At 44.0% G+C, this 22,372-nt stretch overlaps 1 protein-coding gene across 5 annotated transcripts in view; it reads right to left on the reverse strand.

Annotated features, from left to right (window-relative positions):
• Positions 1 to 335: 335 nt before the first annotated feature.
• LOC117709061 (AGBL carboxypeptidase 4) overlaps positions 336 to 22,372 on the reverse strand; it is a 959,025-nt gene continuing 936,988 nt past the window's right edge. For all 5 annotated transcript variants that reach the window (XM_076934446.1, XM_034503159.2, XM_076934450.1 and 2 more), the window contains 3 exons: positions 13,135 to 13,283; positions 7,524 to 7,737; positions 336 to 869 (listed from right to left, as the gene is read on the reverse strand). In XM_076934446.1, coding sequence (XP_076790561.1) covers positions 712 to 869; positions 7,524 to 7,737; positions 13,135 to 13,283 — 521 coding nt within the window. In that variant the 3' untranslated portion in view covers positions 336 to 711. The remainder of the gene's footprint in view (positions 870 to 7,523; positions 7,738 to 13,134; positions 13,284 to 22,372) is intronic.

Consider the following 22,372-nt stretch of genomic DNA (forward strand, 5'->3'; position numbering starts at 1 on the left):
GGCTGACATAGCCCATTTTCTGGATGCAATTCTGTACTACAGCTTGCAACATCATTAGGCTCCCAATTCCCATTTCTTTACAAAGATAGGCTTGAATAAATCAGGGAAGCTTATTATTAGCATCTTCCAGATACTAATCACAGATCATCTTGGAAAAGCTGTGTGGTCCAAGACTTATCTGCTTAAGTCATAGAGTGTGACATGATTTGAGATTGCTCCTCAGAGCTGTTACAGAAACCATGGCCCGTAAGGGATCTCTCTTTGCAGGCCACTTGCAACACTAGTTACCTCTACCACACATTTAATCTTATATAAAATAAATGAGAACAACTGTCTACATCAAGAATTAATGGAATTTTATTATAGAACAAAATAGAGGAGCAGAGATAGATGTCCTCCGATGGTAAAAATAAGTTTGTATTGTGGTCCCAACAGGATACTCTGATGCTTCACAGTCCTGCAAAAAGTGCTTTTCCCCATTCCATAACAGCGCTGGCGATGGCATGAGGCTCGTGATGAGTCTCAGCGAATCCATCTGCCTTCTTTGAAGTAGGAAGTCCAAGTTCAGAATTAGACACTGTCCCCAGTGCCCTGAAGGCCCCCTGCCCAGACACAGCCATGTCTGGTGTAGTCTATTTGGATGGCACCATCACCCGAAATGCATACACCACACAAGGAAAATGCAAAAGCCTTATGAAAAAAATTCAAAGTTTATTGCAAATTGTATTTTGCTTCCCTTCGTTCTTCATTTTTACAAGATTTGTTGATATCCATGATTTTCTCACAGATGTACTTGTTGACTTTGGAGAGTCTCTGTGCAATTTCTGTTTCATCCACTGTTTCTTGTGCTATTCTGTCATACAAACACTCTAAACAAAAGGAAAAGATAGGAAGGTCAAGGATTAATAATGAATTTGAGAACAAGTCTTTTCAGGAGAAGAGAGTATATGCCTCCTGACACACTTCCAAATAATGGTTCACATTATCTTACATGGTTATTTAACTAAAGGCCTACCATAAAGTATAGCTAAACACTATAAATGTATACTTAAAAATAATGGTAAAAGCCAGGTGTGGTAGTATCTGTGCATCTGAATTAACTGTGCATCTGAATGTGGTAGTATCAATAATCCCAGCACTCAGGAGGCAAAAGCAGTTGGATCTCTGTGAGTCGGGAGGCCAGCCTGGTCTACATATCAAGTTCAGGCCAGCCAGAGCTACACAGTGAGACCCTGTTTAAAATTATTGATGATGACAAGCCCAGCACCCAGATGACCACATTCCTCTAAAACCCCTGGATGCTGAGCTCTCCATTTTACCCAACTTCATAGATGGTAACTACTCTCCTAATTTTCCTTTTGCATTTTAAAAATCTCTTAATGTTACCATGTGGGTATATGTCCCTAAACACTTTCTTTCCAGTCATTGGCTGTTTTAAAAAAGTGTGCATCTTTTTAAAAATCTTTTTTGACTTGCTGATTTTACTCAGTGGGACACACAATATGGTAGTATTCAGCTGCACATCACCCAGTGAAAGTCACCCACCTTCACTGATTAGAAGTACTCTACTGGATGATTTTATCCTATTTTTAACTGTGCATCTGAATGTCCATAGATACTTGATTTTGCAATTGCCAACAACCTTGCAATATTTGAGGGTATTTATCTAGGAAACGCCGGGTGATGCCGGGTAGACTATGTTGTGCTGACTGCCATTCCAAGTGGTAATAATGCATACGGGAAGTACTGGTTGCCCTGTAACTTCAACAGCATTCCACATTGTCACATCCTTAAGACTTCTGTGTTTGAAAGAGTCATGTATACTAGTGACTACTAATGAGGCTTAGGACAGCTACTCTCTGAGAGATCCTACTATTTGCTATAGTGAGGCAGAGCCAGCCTGGACAAGGCCTGACTAAAGCCTGACTTTCAGTGGGTCTCCCAGCCTGGAGAGTTGGTACGAATTATTACCCTAGAATTCCCACATCATTCACTAGGGCAACAAACTCTAAAGTGGCTTTTATAAAGATGCCAAGAAGTATGTGGGGTAAACATAAGTAAGCCCCTTTCAATCAATAGAAAATAGAATACCCATGTGGGATTGTTAAAATTATTTTATATTTATGCAACTATTAATTTCCCAGAGTTTAGTGCAGTGAGTGATAAAGGAGTGGGCATGCATGCATACATACATACATACGTCATACATACATCATACATACATATATACATACATACATACTACATAAATATATGTTGAATGAATGAATGAAAGGTTTTTCAGGGAACTCTGAGAAGATATAAAACTTCTAGATATAACAAGTAAGGAGATAAGTCAGTTGGAAAAGTTCTTGCCTTAAATCAGGAAGATATTCTATCCCTAGAACCCATACAAAAATAGCCAGGCATGGTGGTGTACGCTTGTAATTCAAGCACTTGGGAGGTAGAGACAAATGGATTCCTGGGGCTCATTGGCTAGCTAGTCCGGAATAATTGTTGATTTCCAGGCCAGTGAAGAGAACTGTCTCAAAAAATAGGGTAAATGGCACCAGAGAAACAAGACCGATCTCTAGCCTGTATGTGCACATATGTACACACACACACAGACACACACAGACAGACAGACAGACACACACACACACTTGCATGCACATATAAATCCACCCAAATATAATCTAGATATAAAGGGACTTGGTATGGGTAGGGTGTATGGCCATGGACTAACAGTCCAACAATAAGGAATCATGATGGATAACCACAGCCTTGTCCCCACAGAGGTGATACAGGACTGCAGCTTGTAAGACTAGCTTGTGCAAAGCCTTCCAATCACACAGGAGAAGCCTGGGGACTAGAGTGATGGGGCAGTTCAGGTCAGAATCCATCGCTGCTTCCCCACTTCTTGCCTCTCCAAGGATGGGTAGGGCCCACCTCCTCTTGCCATCCATGCTGCAGGAGTATGTGCCACAAGTATACTTTCTCTGATGCACCTTGCCTGGCCTCCATTGCCTCCTGAATACTGTTAGTGTTCAGTTCATTTATCTTCACTTGTCTATAAAGACTGATAAGAGGAGGTACATCAGGGTCTTCTGCTCTGTCTACCTACAATCCCTTCCCTTCAAAGTAGCCACAAGGCAAGTGTCCTTGTCCTCTCTTCCCAGAAGATCCTGGCTCCAATTACTATCTTCTTAAGTCCTGTTCATTCTCTTGTGCTCATAACTACCCAGCTGAGTGAGGGGGCTCAAGTCTACCTAGCACTCTGTTCCCACGCTTGTGGAGTTTCCTATGCAAGTATAGATTGTGATCTGATAAAATACAATCATCCCCCACTTCCCTAAGTAAGGACCATATGTACAGTTGAACAACCTTGCTTGAACCTAATCTAAATCAGGGAGAAGTCTGTCAAGAGATGTTCAGGCTCAAACATGGCTCTAATCTCAGAGGGACCTTGTCTGTATCCAGTGGTATCTCAAATCAGCTAACCTAGGAAGTTCTGTCTCTCCAGTGGTCTTCAACACAATAAAAGAGGAGAGAGAAGCAAAGGACAGGAGGGAGGTGTGATGGCCCCCTGAGAAGAGGTGGAAAGAGAAGGGCACACACTGAGGAATGTGTTCAGAAAGGCCCCCACAGAATTCCAATCATCTTCATTTCCTGGGGTAACAGCTCAGAATGGCCCCTCAGGTTGATTAAAAGGCTTTTGTTAGACTCTAACTTATTAATCACCTGCAGTTGCTGGGAATGTGTCCCTCTGCGAGGGAGCATTTGAGATTATTGCTTAATTAACAAGGTTTATAACAGCGCTAATGTGTCCCATTAAAAAAGTTATAAAACTTAACCAGAACGCAATGCTGTGGCTCGTTTAGAAAGCTCGGCTATGCTGCAAAAGGTCATTTGACCTTAATAAGATTTAACTGTCACTTTGGAGCTTGTCATCAGAGCAACACCCAGCTCTGTCCCCCAGTCATCCTTCCAAAGCAGGGTCAGAGCTTTCCCACAGCTCTGCTCTCTGGTAGGGGACAATTTTAACCTCAAAGAGAACATCCCCCCCAGTGCTGTGAGTCTGAAGGCTTCTGCCACTTTTATATGCCCAACATGACAGAGGATGCTCACATCACACAAAATAAGTAGAAAACAATCCCACTCTTGCTAAACAGCCTGCCCGTGAGGAACCAGCCAAATATAAGCTGGAATCATTCAAATAATTAGGCTAAAAGTGGCGACTGTGTGGTGGTGTGGCAAACGTACGTTAAGCCTGTCTGTCTGCAGTGAAAAAGTAAAACATCAATCTCGTATTTCAGTATCAGAGACTTCGCTGACATCTGGAGCCTGAAACCCCAGTTTGGCTTGGCTCATTCTGCCATAGCTAAGGGTCCAGGAATCCTCCAAGAAAAATGAGCTGAGCCAGGTTTTGGGTGCTCTGGGACTCATGGTAGAAGCACCCGCCCACACTAAGAGGTCGAAGAGAATTTCTTGAAGGATAAGATCTTGAGCAGATCTGCTGTAAGCAGCAGTAGCTGGCCCAACAGGACAGGTAGAGAGGCTGTGGTTATTCCAGGCATAAGGAATAATGCTTGCAAATCCCCTGAGGGGAGAGCACATGAGGCTTGCTCAGTTCATTCTGCTAATAACTAAAAACTACGGCCAGAGATATAGTCAGCAGCCAGACTGAGTGTGCCTGTGTAACATGCTAAGAAGTTCACCCTCTAAACACGGGGACTCTGAATTGGCTGGGGTGGGTGGGAGAGTGGTGGTAAGGGGTTGTACCTATTTTCTGAGAGGTCATTCTGGTTACATAATCAGGAGAACGGTTTGGAGGCTTCAGGAAAAAAAGCACATGGCTAGGCCTGAATTATGAGAGGAGAGTGGATCTGGAAAGACAGAAAGGGCTTAAGAGGTATTTAGAAACAGGAAGGCTGAAGAAGCAGGCGTGCGGAATTGGGAGGGAGATGTACCTGTCTGGTTATGCTATTCGTGAAGAGAGGGAACAGAAGGGCAGAAGGCTGCATGGGAAAGGCCAATTCTCTTAAGTGCTTGCTCTATGGAAGCTCGAGCAGGATGCTCGGAAAGCTGAGCTTCTAGTGGAGATGAGGGAGAAGGATAGGCATAAACTAAGACATGCTGTGCGCAGCCTTTGACAGGGACAGGGTGGCAGAAAGCAGTGGAGGCAGGAGGATGACTTGGAGCTTGTGGCCAGCCTGGACTATAGAATAAGACCCTGTCTCAAAACAAAACAAAACAAAACAAAACAAAAACAAAACAAAACAAAACAAAAACAAAACAAAACAAAAACAAAAACAAACAAACAAAAAAAAAAACCAAAAGCAAAAAAACAAAAAACAAAAACCAAAAAAACAACCCAGAGACAAACAGAAAGCACATAGGTTTTGGCCAAGAAAACAAAAGTGGGCAAGGGATCAGTAAACAGCTACACTGACTGGAGACCGCACTTGGCAGTGAACGGGAAGTCAGCAGCAGCCTCTCAGAATAGAGGCACACACTCAGCAGATATGTTCATACTGAAACACGACGATGGCTATCTGAGGTACCCAGGTGCTGCTGCTGAGTTACATCCTGATACGTGTGAGACAATTGGCGGTTCACCCCTACCAGGCAAAGCAAGGATGCCTTCCCAAGAAAGACCTTTCTCAGGGTGTCCCCTTGAATAAAGCTGCACCATTTCAGACAGCAGCCGGCTAAAGGTTACCTCTTATGATCTAAAAATAAGTGGCTGCCTTCTTCACAAAGTTATTACGAAGCTCCACGGAGCTTAACAAATTAATCATGAGCTAGTCAGGAGGGGAGATACCTGTGTTACACTGGAAAAGGCTGGAGACCAGAGTGATAGTGTGTGGGTTTGAATCCAGACTCTGACCCCTCAGAGCTGTGGCCTTAGCTTAGCTGCATAATCACGAGCATCTTGCCACCCTGACCTCTAGAACATTCAACATAAAGAGTCATTCTCTGCTGCCTGTGTTCCCACCTTAGTCTCCATGATCTCCCTAGGGGTCTCCCCTCTAACTAACAGCCTCTGGGGCCTCTGCAAACTCAAGCTGCATACTATGGCTTTCACTTTTCCCTGTAAGACTGGCTGTTACTCACCCCTGACCTCCTTCTTAGCTGTTCAGCCAACCATTTCTCCCTTGAGTCGCTTTACCTGAGTATGCTGGTCTCTGTACTGCAGTGTACTCTGCCTGACCTACTATGCCTCCGACTTTTACTGCCTTTCCTGTGTAACTCAGCTGGAATGCCATATGTTCCAACAGGCCTCCTTCCGAACAGAGCTGACACAGCCCTTTGTCTCTTCATATTATGTATGAAACTCAGAGAACCTAAAGCTGATGGACTGTGTCACAGATGTATTTGGCCCCAGAATGTGCTAAACTATAGGACCTGCTCAAACTAGACATTCATCTGACTGATCACTGAGTCTTAACTTTCTTCATCAAAATATGGCAGACCTGGCCATTTAGAGAAGAGTGATTAGGGACAGACTACAAAGCCACCCTTAGTTTCCTGGCTTTACTCCTGGCTTTCCTATTATAGCCTGGGAAAAAGGACCTACTACTTCCATGGTTCAGTTTCCTATCTGTGTAAAGAATAATAGCAGCCAGCAGCAGGGCTGTTGCTGGGAGAGCCAGTTAATATACTTAAGAGTGTTTAACACAGACCTCGTTTTAAAGTAATGTGATATAACGAGTACTCAGGATGATTAGTAGTTACTACTTCCACTCTGCTCCATACTCCATACTCCTCACTTTGTATTGACTATATAGTACTACTGTTCTTATATTTATTTTGATCATGAGACTGAGTTCCTTGTAAATGAACATGGTGTCTTGTCCCTTGTGTTCTCAACCTCCAGGGGAAAGTCTAGCAAGGGGGTGTGGCTTGAGAAGAAGGAAAAAGGAGAAAGGGAATGAAGGAAGAAGCATGGGAGCAGAGAAACAAGGAAAGAAGGAAGGAGGAGGAATGGGTAAGGAATATGGGGTATAGTCATAGCTTTGGGTGACAAATGACTCCCTGATTTTCTGTCTGCCTTCTCCAACACCAGAAAGGAAGTTTTGTCAACAGTGCTTCATCTTATCGACTGCTCTAGAAATGTCTAATAAGAAGTTTCTCCAGCCTTGACTGTTACCTCTCTCTAGATACATTCCTTTCCAAGGTGCACTCCTCTGTTCAAAATGCCCCTGCCTCCTGAAGTGTCTCCTCCTCACTCAGCCCATCTCTGCATCTGATGAGCATCTAAAGGCCCCATTCAGCAGCCCTTCTCCCTGGGACCCAGCACAACCCTTCTGAATGCTACACCCTCGAGTCATATTTGTGCCGCTGTCCACAGTCGTTTGTCCTGTTCAGTGTGAGATCTCTAGTGACAGCTTATGATGTCTGTCTCTATGTTCCTATGTCACACTCAGAGGCTGGTATACAGGGGCTTCAGTAAGCATTCACCAAATTGAATCCTGCAAAAGACATTTCTGACAGAGTAAAGGACAGGCTGTCCAGTGTTGTGTCCCCACTGGGTAAGCTACCTCTGACAATGCTTAGCTTGTGAGGAGAGAGGGGTGGCTTTGGGATTGCATCCTTCTTTTTTTTTGTGGCAACTCCTGTGACACTTCTGTTTTTCAGAACATCTGTTCCCCAGATCATGACTGCCAAGTTCTTCGTGTACTTAGAATCTCCTTGGGTAACTTGTAGCTGGTGCCATTTCTCCTCGTCAACCCAAATCCCGCTTCCCAGATGGACCTGAAAGAGGTAAGAACACCACACGCGTTTAGTCCAACAGGAAGGCAGCTGGAGGCCACTTCTGTTCTTTAAAACACTGCTTCTTCAGTGTAAGCGATTCATGCCACAGATGCAACAACAGCCTTACTCACAGAATCCCTGTGATGCACCAGGCCTCATTATAAAGCCCTGACTTCACTGTCTTAAACAGAAGGTGCTATGATAACACTGTCATTTCTGATGGGAAAACTAAGTTCTGTTAGATGAAGTCACTCAATTTTTGAATGGCACAGCTGGAATTTTAGACTGTACTTGTGTTATTAGATGGCTGCTCTGAGCCTGACCTATTCTCAGGACACATGTGTTTATATGAGTTATACTACAGAAAGATCACCTACTCTTCTACCTGCAGATTCTGAGGCATATGTCTTGCTCACGTGGTGGAGGTTGCTTGGAGGGTTCACCCAGCTGTAGTGACCACTGGTACCTAGGCCTCCTCCCCAAGATTCTGATATATTTGGTCTGGGTGTGTCCCAGACATGATGATGAAATAGCTCCCTAGATAATTCCAATTTAGAGCTAAGTTATAAGACCCCTGCCAGCTGGCAGGAGCAGAGCAGCCGCTGGCTCTGCAGCCAGCAGGAGTGTAACTGTGTGAGCCCTTCCCTAGCTCAAACTACAGCTTCCTTATCTACGAAGTGGGAGACTTGGATTCCATCTCAAAGTTCATCCTTCTGGCTCAGAACACCTAGGATTTTAAGAAATTAAATACAACCACAGTATCTGGTTTGCATTTGGTAGCACACACACCAGAATACAATCTCGTGCTCCCTAGAGGAGACACAGTAAGGGTAACGGTGAGGGTCAATAAATCACTCTACCCTCTCTGCTTCCAGAATGTTCAGCAATGAGCTACAGCTTTAACATTTGTCTCTGTTTCTGGCTATTGACAACTTGCAAAATAATACTCATGTTCATCATGTCATAAAAAATTTTTTTGACCTCATATTGCCACTCAAGTAGAGTTTCTGCTGCCGTTACAGAAGGCAGAAATGGTCTCTGTGGGATGGAGAGGAGGAGCCTGCTAATGAGCTGACCTTCCCAAGGGGTGTAAGAAGGCTCTGATGAAGGCTCTTGCTTTCATAAAGACCTGTTGATCATCACCAAGGCATGGTCAGGAGACTTCTTGGAGAATGCCTTGGTCTGAGATGGTACATGTGTATGTGTACACGTGTACACACACACACACACACACAAACACACACAAATTATGGCAGAATATAAGAACTCAAGCTCAAGAAATGATTAAAGACCCTTCTACCAAAGATTGGCTTGGGGAGAAAGGTGGATACAGGGATACAGAGAAGGGCAGCTAGGGCAGCCAGTAAAACTTGCTTCATCAATTATTGAGGTTTTCTAACTATGAAAACAAAACAACCAGGCAACTCACTTTCCTTGCTAAGAAAATATTCTACATGCTATATCTAGCTTCACCTTCTTTTGCTCAAAAGATCATTCCCACCATGGGAGGCCAGATAACCAGACCCACCTGGCCTCTCTATGCTGAGCACTTCAGTACTGTAAATCAGTTAGTTCTGCTCAGAAAGATAAGCAGCCCTGGGGTGAGATGTACTGCTCAGGACTGGCTTAGCAACCGGGGCCCAAGGTCAAATTTGGCCTTCTGCCCTGTTCACTTCTGAACTGTGGGTAGGCAGTCTGTGCCAGGCGAACATGCATGCTGAGTACAGGATCTCCGATGGACCTGTGTCCCTCACTTGATAACAGTCACACAAGCTTGCTGAGATGGGAGGGAGGCAAGGGACTTTGCTCTAGACTAGATTCTGAAAGAGGAAATAAAGACATATGCAGCAATTCCGTATCAGCCTTTTGACTGCTGAGACCACAAGCCTGCTCTACACCACCTGGCTTAATTTATTACTCCAGGGGAAAGATGAAGCCATGTAATCCAGTGTCCTAGAAGGAAAAAAAAAAGGAGCCATATTTTTGAGTTCCTATAATGAGCTCAACTTCCTCAATGCTTGTAAGAGTGAGAAGCAGGCAGAAGCCGCTGTTAACATTTTATACACATGGGCACAAATTTGGGGGACTAAATTATTTTCTCCAGGACATACAATCAGCCAATTTAAGAATCAAAATTCAGCCCCAAATCTGTGTAGCCTAGTTCATGCTGTCCTGGCCTGCCCTGATGTAGCCTGAGTGTCAGAGGGGGTGGGGATGGGGTGCTGATGTGGTTGAAAAGTGCACACCTAACACAGCAATCCTCCGTTATTACAGGCTTCCTTTTGGGTCTTCTGCACCTGCAGGCCACATCCTGTGCTAGTTCCCAATACAGTATTCCACAGGCAGATGGAAACTGGATAAAGCCTGTCTGACTGGCTTTCTTGCCAGTGGCTGCTCCGTCTGCCCAGCTCACCCTGTAATCATTGCCATCCGCTTTCCTCCTTTGACAAGATGATCTCAGCAGTCTCCAATTCTGTTTTCATGCCAAGACAACCTTTTGGAATTTTGAATGGCTTCCTATTTCTTATCACATTAGATCTGACCTTCTCGGCCTGGCTCCATTCAATCACTAAAACAGTAAGTCCATTGCTCTATAAAGGCTCTGAACATACCTGCCTCCTTCTTCCAGTGTGGAACAAGAGGAGGATGGACTCTGAGCTGTCAGCCTTGGGTGTGGATCCTGTCTCTTCTGTCAGCGTTAACATGGACTTCTCTGAGTTTCACTTTCCTCAACCACACAGACCATCCTCCCTCTCACAGAGGGGTAATCAGGTTCTAAATGAGATGGACTGAATGTGAGAACATACAGCTGAGGCTGCTATGTCCTCACCCCTTCTTTTCATATCAGCATCCCTGGCCTTACATTCCTCTGGTCAGGGAAGAAAGGGATGTCCTGAGGATGACAGATTTGTGTTATCTTAAGCTACACAGTTTGCCACACACAGGCCATGGTCCAGGAAATGTTGCTTAACTGCTACAGGGTTGTTACAGCCCTTGTAAAGTACCAGCTTACCTACAGCCATTTACTTCCTGACTCAGTCCCACCTGGTCAAGGCTCTCCCTCTGCCTCCTGCAGAGTGATCAAGACCAGTCTAAACTCAAAGCAATAGTAAACATATGGGCATATTTATTATATCTTTGTAGCTTTGGTTTCACCTCTGATGAGCAGCTCTTCCTAAGAGAACACAATATTTTCTGGCATCCATCTGAGTTCAATGCCAGTGCCATAGAATAGACAGAAACAGTCCTTTGGCCTCAGGAAGATCCATCACAGGTCCACGCTGAGCAACTGAGACTAGGCTTGCTGAGCTCAGCACATTCATGGCTACAGAGTGTAATGTGCAGTTCCCAGGGGTACAGCAAGACAGACTGAGCCCTAGCCTAGGAACTAGGGGATCTGGCTTTTAGTTCCTCCATGCCTCTATCCTGTCACACGGAGTAGGTGATTTCGTGCTCTGAGTACATTTTCAAGATTTGTTACTCAGCACATAAGTATAAGTTAGACTGTTTAATGATCTTTGCAGTTGTGTAATTCAGTGAGTTTTTTTTTTAAATAAAAACCATCTTAGATAAGTAACAGACTTCATCAGAAAGTGATCTATGTGGCAACAAGACCCATTCATGCAAACCATGATAACATTTGATCAAAGTGTTAGCTTTCCTTATCAGGGAGGTTATAAAAACATGACACGTGGTAGGATGGACTTCAAGAACTACTTTGTGAAGTATTTTATAGAATTAAACTCATTTCTAGTAACAAATGGATCAGATTCCAGTGTCCCAGGCCTTGCAGAGATTGGGTCTTCTGCTCACACAGAAGGAAGGGTCAGGTGAGACAACAGAGCAAGGAACAATAAATGCAATGCTTAAGTTTAGCAAGAAGCACCTACTGCCCAAAGGAGCCACTGTGCATTTCCAGGGTCTGCTTCCTTTCCTTCCTGTCACAGTCCTTTGCCTGACTACAAATTAGTCTCAAAGAAAAGCTGGGTGAGGTTTAGAGCAGTGACTGGGAGAAAGCAAAAGAGGTTTTGCTTAACGTGTGTGTTTAAAATTAAATACGGTTTCGGAGACCTATTTTCTTGGGAAAGAATGCTACTTTTGTAACAGAGCTCAGAAAGCTGCCTGGCAGCCTTCAAAGCAAGAGAGAAACAGATTTCTTTTGGAAGCTACTTAAGAAAAATTCTTCAATCACCCCACAATGTGGTTCTGAAAATTGAATTCCTAAAAGGAATTCAAGAGACCCAGAATGGTTCTGCCATTCTAGCTTCAATCTGGGAGGTTTACCAAACTTAGATACACATTTCTACTCCAAAATGGCCTATGGAAAGCATCCATCCAGTCTGCTTCTTACAGATAAGGACTCAGAGGCCCAGGAAGGCCAAGAACTGGCCTGATGTCGCACAGGAAGTACAGAAGTAGGGCTGTGTTATGAGCTAAGACTCAGGCTTCCAACCTCCATTCCTCTGCAAAGCTTCCTGGGAAAGCCTGCTGAATGAATGAAGACGAGGCCTACACCCTACCTCAGCAAGCCCTGACCCTGCACAGAAGGAGGCACTCTGTGAGATGCAGAGCACAGCAGCACATCCAAGACAGCCCTGGAGATAAACACGTTTGTTTTCCTCATCTAGACAATATTTTCTTAGGTTCAGGCTGGACAACTATGGGATGCATTTAAACAAAGCAAGTCAAAGAACCTTTTCTTTTCACTAGGGAATGATATCAGAGACCACCCAAAACATGAGGCAAGATAAACAAGCTGACACACGTAACTCAGGGTGCCAAGGAGAGTCGAGTCTGTAATGTGTGTGGTAGTGGCAGAGAGTCTAACACTAAAGCTGGATGCTTCCTGGACAAAGGCCTCTGACAGACTTCTTATCACAAGAGCTTATGTGTTCTTCAATGATTTGTTTTCAGGAGTCATGAGAGAAAATATGAAGAGTGATGTGTATCCCTGGAGTTGTAAGCCAGTGAGATAAGGAGTATGACTCATTCACCTCTCTGTCCCCAAAACAGAACCAAGAGCTGGGAACATCTACTTTGAAAATGGTGAATGAACATACACTGAGTTACTACCTATAACCTTATACACTCTAGGCATCTGATTTCATAGGAAGTAAGGAAGAATATCAAACTATCAAATGAATTCCTTTTGAAAAAATCCTTCTCATAAATAAACAATTATTTATTCAGTTATTTTGACTCAATATTTTTTTTTAAAGAGGAACAAGGAGAAGTCCCAGGAAACCTATGCTACTATGCAATAAATTCCACAGTCACCGGGGGCTAGGCTGGGAGGCTGGCTAGCCACACGGGGTTTCAGAAGTCCCCACTGTGCTCTCCATCTTTCCTCTGACTAGCAAGCACTTGGGGGAATGGATATTGAGCTGAAAACACTACCTTGCCATTGTCTAGGATATACTTGTCCATGACAGGCGCAGGAGCGGGGTAATAGGACGACGTATTTGCTTCCTCACTGAAAGTGCTCCGTAACTCCGGCTCGGGCTCGAGACATTCTGACTTTACTTTTTCCAAGTCAATGGCGGGACCTAGGCAGTTAAGAAAAGAGATCTGTCTAGAACTCCAAGGAAAATAAAAGGCAAATATTCTTAACTATGCATCTATCAGCATATAGTGGCACTAGGAAAAAAAAGCTAGCTTTTGTTGTTGTTGCTCTTTATGCTACACTTAAACCCAGACTCCAATGCACTGTGAGGCATGAATGTCACAAGGTGGAATAAGAGGGCAAGAATTAACTAGGCTTTAGTATTAAGGATGACTAAAGGACATGTTCTAGGGTGTCAGTGTCTATGCAGAATGGCAGGAGACTCAATTTCCTACACAGGAACTAGAGTCTGTTCAGATTGCTGGAGAAAGGACGGGAGTTAACTAGAATATGCAAATTATGGGCTTGCCAACAAACTCATCTTGGAGCTTATGATGGAGAGGGCCATGTGGACAAAGGGAGATGAGGAAAGCTTTGGGGAGGGATGAAAAGGATTCCCCCTTCCTGGGACCTAGGGTCTGAGCACTCCAAGAAATTAAAATACAACACAGAGCAAGCTACTGATTGCCTGATACAGCGATCACTCACTTTTTATTTTAATGCAATCAACACAAATTATGTGAGATTTAAATAGTAAAAGGAAGCTGGGGAAATGGTTGCTATTTTGTTTCTAGGGTGCCTTTTTTCCCTAGTAGCTTTTAAAATGACAGAGTATTTTTTCTTTTTTAATCATCTATTGTGTCTTGATTACCAAGGAACAGAGAAAATGAGTAAATAAGGCCAAATGACTCATTAACTTGTCTTTGAGAACAACTTCAAAAGTCTATAGTTTCACATCCTGGCCATGACTAAAATCAAGGCGCTGTATGCTGCTATGTGTTTAGCTTAAGTATGCGATGAAATCAGGGTGTGACTGCTTATCCTGGCCATGTGGACAACTGGAAACAAAGCTTTTTATTTACTAAATCCTTGCAACTCTATGCTCAGTTGCCATATCCTAGATTTTGGCTGATGGAAGGAATGTCTCTGTGAGTTTCTTAGTAGAAATCCTTATGACAAGGCTTTCCAGAATAAGAGTATCATCTCTGAGTTGCTGGTAGCTAGCAGCTGCTGACTGCAAAAGATTCACTGTAGTCTCCAAAGATTTAAGCATGAGCTTTGCACAAAGCTGACCACAAAATGGATAGTAGTCAGAATGTGCAGATGAAAGAACATACAGCATCTTGATACAGTCTGAGCCTCCTCCCTGGCTCCGCTGTGTTATAGTTTTCTGACTATGAGTAAATGAGCTGCAGATGGAGTTGGTAGAGTGAAGGACAGATAGCACCCTTATCTTTCAGACAGCATCTCCTGTGGGACCTATACAAGGTCCAGGCCAAGATCTTTGTTTTTCTCCTTATGCATAAAACCTGGTAGGTGTTCTCTAAACATTTGCTAAAGAAGAAAGGATCATAACAAAGACTGCACCCAAAGTCTTCATACCAAGCACATGCCAAAGTTTCCCCTCTGCAGGTATAAATTTTCAACATATGAATAAGTAAAATATTTGGTCTTTCCTCAGTTCTGGAAAATGTAATTATTCTACTTTCCCATAAAGACAGGCTGAGGTGTTTGCTTTCTCATCCTGCTCTCATGTTCAGTGGCAGAAAAGAGAAATGGCTGAGAAGGCTATTGCATCCACAACTCTTAGATCATCTTTTCAAAATTTTTGAAGCTTCCTTTTCCTTCTAAGAGAAAAGACTGTTAGGCAAAGCCTTAAGGCCCTAATCCCAGAACTTATGCTTGGGAGAATCGGGTATTCAAAGTCAGCCTCATCTGGATAGCTAGTTGCACAGCAGCCTGGACTACATAAGACCTTGTCTCAAACAAGAACTCCAACGGCTCAATGACTGCCAAAGATAACGTCCACATGACTATGGCCTTGTTCCTCCTTGCTTACCACCCCCACCATGGCCCATAAAGGCCCAGGACAACCAGCCTCTCTTTATTTCTAGAATTCAGATTGCCCCATCGTATGTCATGTTGTCCTAGGCCTCTGTGCCCTTAAATGAATGTTGAAGACTGCTGTTCTGTCTGTCTGGTTCCCAGTCAGGTAGTTTCTTTCTGATGCCTTGTTTTTAAGAAGTAGTCTCTGTGTTATAACTTGCGAGCTGTGTGAGCCAGCTATCTCCTATCTATTTTCACTATTACACTGTGACACTCTTCAAGATCACAGTTTTACTCACACTGCACCCGTAGAGCCTGGGGTACCTGGTGCATGGTAGGCTCTGAGTAAATTCCCTATGACATGAGAGGGCACAGACGGCTAGAAGGGAGTAGGTCTCTGATAAGTATGGGCAAAGATTCTGAAGTCCCTGATGCTAAGTAGGATGTCGGGGGAAGAAGTGTGGGTAGGAAGGAATGTCTGTAACCTTGTACAGTCGAATAAGTAGAAACCAGGACTAGATTAATGTCAGAAGCAGCTACTTAGAATGGAAAGTTGGGGCGGGGGGGGGGGGCTATGATTATAAACAAATGACTCTATATTCATACTGGCAGAGGCTACAGGAGTTGAGTGTCCTCTCCCTGGCTCCATGTCCTGTTAGTCCAGTCTCCTGACACTGACTTATAATTAAGTGGCATCCCCACCACTCTACATGGGTACCCTCTCTTTGGCCTCAGTGGCTGTGCTTCTATTGTCCTTTTTGTCCAAACTCCAATGGTGACACAAGGGCTAACTCAGATGTCACTTCTTCCATAAGACTTTGATCCTCCAAAGAGAGACAGTTCTACCCTCCTGAGTTTGAATGTACTGTAGGAGGGCTGTGACTTCAGTTGAAGTGCTCTGCCCTCCTCTGTACCCTTGTTGACACCATCTCTACTCCATAGATGATGCATCTGGTGCCTCACCTAGGCTGTGAAGCTGAGCAGAGGCAGGGACTGGACTGTCTCTCTATGTCAGAGACCAGTTGGTACCAGTTCAAATTCTTATCTCAAGACTTAATTTACTCACTTGGATCTAGTCTCATATGAAGGAAGGAATGACAACAACCTGATAGATTGAAAACTAAACAAGCAGGGCTAGAGAGATGACTCAGAGGTTAAGAGCTCTGACTGCTCTTCCAGAGGATCTGAGTTCAATTCCTAGCAACCACATGGTGGCTCACAACCATCTGTAATGGGATCTGTAATGATGCCCTCTACTGGTGTGTCTGAAGGTAGCTACAATGTACTCACATACATTAAATAAATAAATAAATAAATAAATAAATCTTAAAAACAAAAGGGACTAATTCTTGAAAAAAGAAAAACTAGACAAGTAAAACATATTTATCTACACACACGTATACATTTGGAGACATATACCTTTATATGTATATGTGTGTGTAATATATATATATTACATTATACATATACAATATATACATAAATTATATATATATTTATATGTATATGTGTGTAATATATATATATAATATACACATTATACACACACACACATATGGAGAGAGATAAACAGACATAGAGAGAGAGTGGAGAGAGTGAGTACCTCAGAGTCTGGTACGGAGTTAGTATTCAGTAAATTATCCCCTACTCTCTAATCCTACACAGCTACTTGTATGCTTAATTTTGACTCTGCTAAACCATGACTTAGTGAGTCAGGGGTCCCCCTTGGTCTGCTTTTGCCCTTCATACTTAACACAAGACCCTCTAACAGAAGGAGGCCCTATAACCATTTGCACCCCCTTTCCTATGCCCAGACTCATCTCTCCAGGGACTAGCAGAGCTCTGTCCAACATGGAGGCTACTAGCTCTCAAGCAAAATCATTTCCTACCAGCCTGAGTCAGAATCATTCAACACTGGTGGCAGTCCTCTGCAGCAGCCCCCCCCCCTCCCCGCACACTGGGCCACAGCCTGAGCAAGGGAGGTGCTGATAAAGGGTTTTAGCAGTGGGTGTGACTCCAAGATAAAAGATGTTAGGAAAGTCACTTCCTCTTTGACTCAGCTTTCCTATTTACAAAAGGAATGACCAAGGGACACCATGACTCTTGAACAGCAGAGGGCCAAAGGCAGGCACAGGACCAGAGGAGGCTCAGGACATGGCAGATGAAGGGGAAAATGAATCAGTCACTAAGGGACATGTTCAGTATTACAGAATCAGGAAAGAAAAGGACAAATCCAGCAAAACAGACCACCAACAAAAAGCCGAGTGTTGTTTCCTTGGAGAGCAAAGGGAGGGAGGGCCTCTAGTGCTTTTAATTTAAGATTTGGGGGGGGGGGGGGGAGGGATCACTTCATTGCAAATTTTAGTCGGCTCCACTCCCGATGTTGGCAATTTACATCTCATTACAGCAAATGCTTCAGATTGCTGTTTTGCTTTTTAAAATTTCTGAGGCATTGTTCTGCCTCAAACACATGTGACCAAATTAGCCACAATAATAAGCACTTGCGCTGGGAGACAACACTGTGCGTTCTGGCGCAGATATTTTAGGTAACAAAGGAACTTTTTTCATTTTGTGGGAAGAGTAGGAAGCAAAAAGAAAGGCCTTTTGATCCACTGGCATTCAGGTAGTGACACACACTTGAGGTTTATTTTGGGGAAACTACACCTTCCATGGAGAAAAAAACCTCTCAGCCAAGTAAAGAAAGCCCTTTCAAAGGGCACAAAAGGCAGTACCTCCTTCTTCAGTCATTCAATAAACCCAGTCACCACACAAGCTGACACACATCCCACACAACCCCCCTCACCACACAAGCTCCATAAGAGACATTGGGATTCTGTAACAAATAGAAAATACTTAAGCTGTTTGGAAGTTTATAATTCTGCATGTGAAACACTACAATGTCATACACAGATGTGATGGGTGCACAAGTGGAGCCAGGGGACAAGACATGGTCTAAATCCCATGTCCTAGCTCTTCTACCTCACTAAGCCCTGGTCATTCGTCTTGTAAAATGAAGACTGAGCCACAGAGGAAAACAGTCTGCCTGCTGGGACAACAAAGAGGTGAAATTGTACTGCCTTACTTTTAACTCTGAAAAGTTGCCACTTGATGTGACTTCAAGGACATCTGGAGGTCACCCGTGTCTCCAAATCTTATACATGTTTAGACATGTTAGATTTCTTCTTAAAAGGATTAAATCATACTTATTTCTAGATGTCTATAATGACTTTGAAGTACACATTTAGTTTTCCAAAGTGCAAATTAAATCAAGTCAAAACTCCTGAAAGTGGATAGAGCAGATACTGTGGCACGTGGAGCATTGTGGATGTAGAGAACGATGATCTGCTGTCTTGAAAAGAATCTGGACATGGACAGTGACATAAAACAATTAAGGAAATAAGCAAGGACCTCAGGAAGAGGGGGTGACCCAGGCAGGTCAGATGGTATGCCTCTGTGGCCCAGGGCAGAGCAGGCTTCGGCCTCTAGGATCTTTCCATGCCCTGGAGGATAGCCTTGACCATTCCCATGCCCCGGAGGATAGCCTTGACCATTTCCATGCCCTGGAGGATAGCCTTGACCATCTCCATGCCCTGGAGGACAGCCTTGATGTTTCACCTACCACTGAGACTATGTACCTTCTTAGCTTCTACAAGGGCTGAGGCAATCTGGCCTCTTTTCTTTAGTGAATCTATCACACAACTAATAAATGCCATTGATGAGCTAGGTAGCTTTCAGAGACTCACAGTCAAGCAGCTGGAGAAAGAGGTGACACTGTCACAACTGCTGAGTAGCAGACAAGAGGACTCCGGAACAGAAGCAAAAGTAGCCATGCTGTACCTGGAGAACACTAGGACTGCCTCAGAACAATGGACATACACTTGGAGGGTGGGGAAGTGATGGTTGGGTGAGGCCCTTGGTGGGTTATCTTCATACAGTGAAGGGAAAGGAGACAAAACACAGGCTCCCTGCCTGACCACAATGTGGGCAGTATGACAATCTACACATAATTGTGGAGAGAAAGGTCCCGAGTGATCAAGTGATCCTAGAAGGCAGAGCTGGGCCGAGTGTGATCTAGGAACGTCATCAGCACGAGTGGCAGCTCTTTGGTCCTTGGCCCCTTGTGTCTACATTTCCTGAATGTGATCTCTGAACAAGGGCTGCCACAGACTTTGCTGGGCTGAAGCAAAAGTAATTCTGGCAAGAGGCCTGGGCTGGGTGAGATCCCAGCAGTGTACATGGAGGCCTCCCAGGTTGGCTAGGCTCTCGGAGAATCTGAACCAGAGAGCAGCAGGGCAGAAATGGGTGTGAGAGAAGGCATGAAGCTCTTCAAAGAAAGAGAAGTGGAAGCAGACCCAAGCCCACGGTATCAGGGCATCGAAGTATTTCTTGAGGACCATTTTCAGTCACACATTGGAAAAGGACAGAGGACTGCTACCTATTGACTGTCATCGATGTTAAGTCTCTTACAAAAAGTTTCCTTTTAGAAACACTTTTCACCTCAGATGTTATTAGCTGTTTAACATCTCTGAGTAAAGCAGAAGTGCTAAGAGACAGAGGCAGGGCAGCAGTAGCCCTGTTAGCTGTTGTATCCTTATTGCCCAGCACCTATAAAGTATTCATTAAGTAAGTGCTGAAGGAAAAAATTTAACCCTGACTGAACCCCTGAAGAATAACCTTGTTAAGTCCTGAGAGGGCCAGTGAGGTGAAGTAAAGTATGAAGCCACACAGGTACTGCCTGCTCAGGTTCAGGGTTCTCGGGCTCTACTGAGCCTTGATCCTTCAACCTTTTACCTCTCCTCACCCAACACCACTTCAAGAGGTTTCATAGGCTTCCCATGTCCTCTAATGCCCATTCTGCAGGACCCTCACCTCCTCCGTCCTCCCAATACTCTTCAAGTTATCTCTGAGGAACTCTACAGCTGTGTGAGAGTATAGGGGAGAGTCACCAGAACTCATTTCAACCTCTGGGACCTCTGAGCCTATACTTCACTCCATACCAAGTGTACCTTTTTATCTGTTTCTCTCTCACCCTCTCACGCCCAACTACTTGGCCTACATAGCATCAACATGGCAGGACATGCCAAGGTAGCTTGGGTTTGTCCTGCCAGAGCAGTGCTGAAGAAGTCACACAAGCACTTAACAGCTATGAGATGGCCTCTGGTCCTGGAATTAGATGAGTTGAAGTGGTGAGAGTTTGAGGTTGTCCCCAGTGGTGTGGAGAGCAGAGGGGTCTTGTGTTGTGTAACGGTAAGCATGAGGCCAGGAGGCCTAGGGAGTAGAATTTACCATGTGACTGCACTTCCTCAACTAATTTTCCTTTCCAGAGGTGTTAACAGGCTTTTCTTTCAGTTCTCTGTGTAAGTCAGCCTCTCTTACAGCTATAAAATGTTGTTCAGAGTTTCCTATTGCATAGGATATAACTAAATTCTTTGATCTGAGGCCTTCTACACCCACCTCCAGCACCCATACTCCAGCAGTATAAAAAGGCCCCTCCTCTGTCCTCCTTTAATATCAAAAGGCCTAAGAGCAAAGCAAACACTGTATTTGCTGCTAAGAGTATTTCATTTTCCATGCCCAGCAAAGGCCTTAGAACAGAGAAGTATCCAATAAATGTTTCCTGCACAAACACTTTGCCCTACAGGCCCAGCTATTCAATGACAGGAGGTGTGTAACAGAAAGGTAGAAGGAGCTTCCTGTGTCTAGGGGGATGATACAGGCCAGTGGTTCTCAACCTTCCTAATGCTGTGCCCCTTTAACATAGTTCCTCATGTTGTGATGGCCCCTAACCATAAAATCATTTTGTTGCTACTTCATAACTGTAACTTTGTTACTATTAGGAATCTTAATATAAATATCTGATATGCAGGATATCTGTTATTCAACTCCAAAGGAGGTTGAGACCCACAGGTTGAGAAGCATTGCTTTAGGTGGCCCAGTGATCTCCTGCAAGAAGGCTACAAAAGGCTTTACACCCTGCAGGAAGGCTGGATGAGGTGAGCTCTGGGTCTCTGTGAGAATTACTCCCAAAATCAGAGAGCTCCTTACGACAGCAAGTGTAGGCAGCCTTTGGGACTTGGTGAATCCTAGTGGTCAAAATGAGTCCATCCTTCCCTGAGAGCTGAGAGCTGAAAAATCTGCCTGCCACAGCTTCCTGATGGTGAAATCCCCACACATATTTAGATTCTATGTAGCACAGCCATGTTCTTTCCTCTTGGTTTCAGTTTTTCTATCTACTAATATAATAAAGGAAAGATGAATTATCTTTTTCCTAAAAATATAATGTCCATAAAAACTATGGGAAATTTCTTCTTAGAATCTTGAAGCTATATAATCTGGTAAAACAGACACTATGAAAAAATGAAGCAGGAAGCCTGTACAAGAGTGTGTCTTAAAGCTCCAGAATTCACAGGCAGGTAGAAGAGGAGACACTGCCATAGAGGCCCAGGGGCTGGGTGACTGATCAGACAGCCTGACATATGGAAAAATTAGATAGGCCTACATAAGAAAGTTGGTGCTTCCTGGGCCTGTGGCCTCAGGCAAGTCACCTAATCTCTTAGAGTAGCCTGTTTCCTCATCCATGAGCCCACCTAAGGTAGTTTTATGTGTAAAAAGTTTCTAGTGTCTGCCCTAAGGCACATCTAAAGGGGAAGTGAGCTGTAAGTTAAACCCTTTCCATTTGCATTTCCTCATGGGCACAGCCAGCAGCAAACAAGCCTGTCACAGGGTGACAATGAAGGCAGAGCCCAGAGATGTCTAGATTGCTTAGCTGCCTAACAGCTATCAAAGGGACAGGAGGAGCTTTCCCTCAGTCTCATATCCTTGGCCCACAGGAAAATGGGTTCTGGGAGAAAAGATAAGGAGAGCCTAGAATTATTTAACCACCTTGAAATCACATTTGAAAATAATCTGGCATTAACTGTGGGTAATTTTGATAAGTTGACAAAGAAAAAAATATTTAAAAGGCTTTCAAATTGAAAGATGGCCACTATCATTCAGAAAAATGATCCCAGTCTCACTGGCAGATCTTTCTGTGACATCCAGTACAGGTACACTCTGTACCACTCCAACCTTGGGAGCTACTGTGAGCCCCCAGTGCTTTACTTTTACAATACGACTCAGCTTCTTAAGCTTTCTCTCAAAATCCAATTATTTTTAGTGTTCCTGCTCACAGGTGGATTCAAGGAGGAAAACCTAAGCAATGAGGAG

This window comes from Arvicanthis niloticus, chromosome 5, assembly GCF_011762505.2.
Source record: "Arvicanthis niloticus isolate mArvNil1 chromosome 5, mArvNil1.pat.X, whole genome shotgun sequence".
NCBI classification, from domain to species: domain Eukaryota; kingdom Metazoa; phylum Chordata; class Mammalia; order Rodentia; family Muridae; genus Arvicanthis; species Arvicanthis niloticus.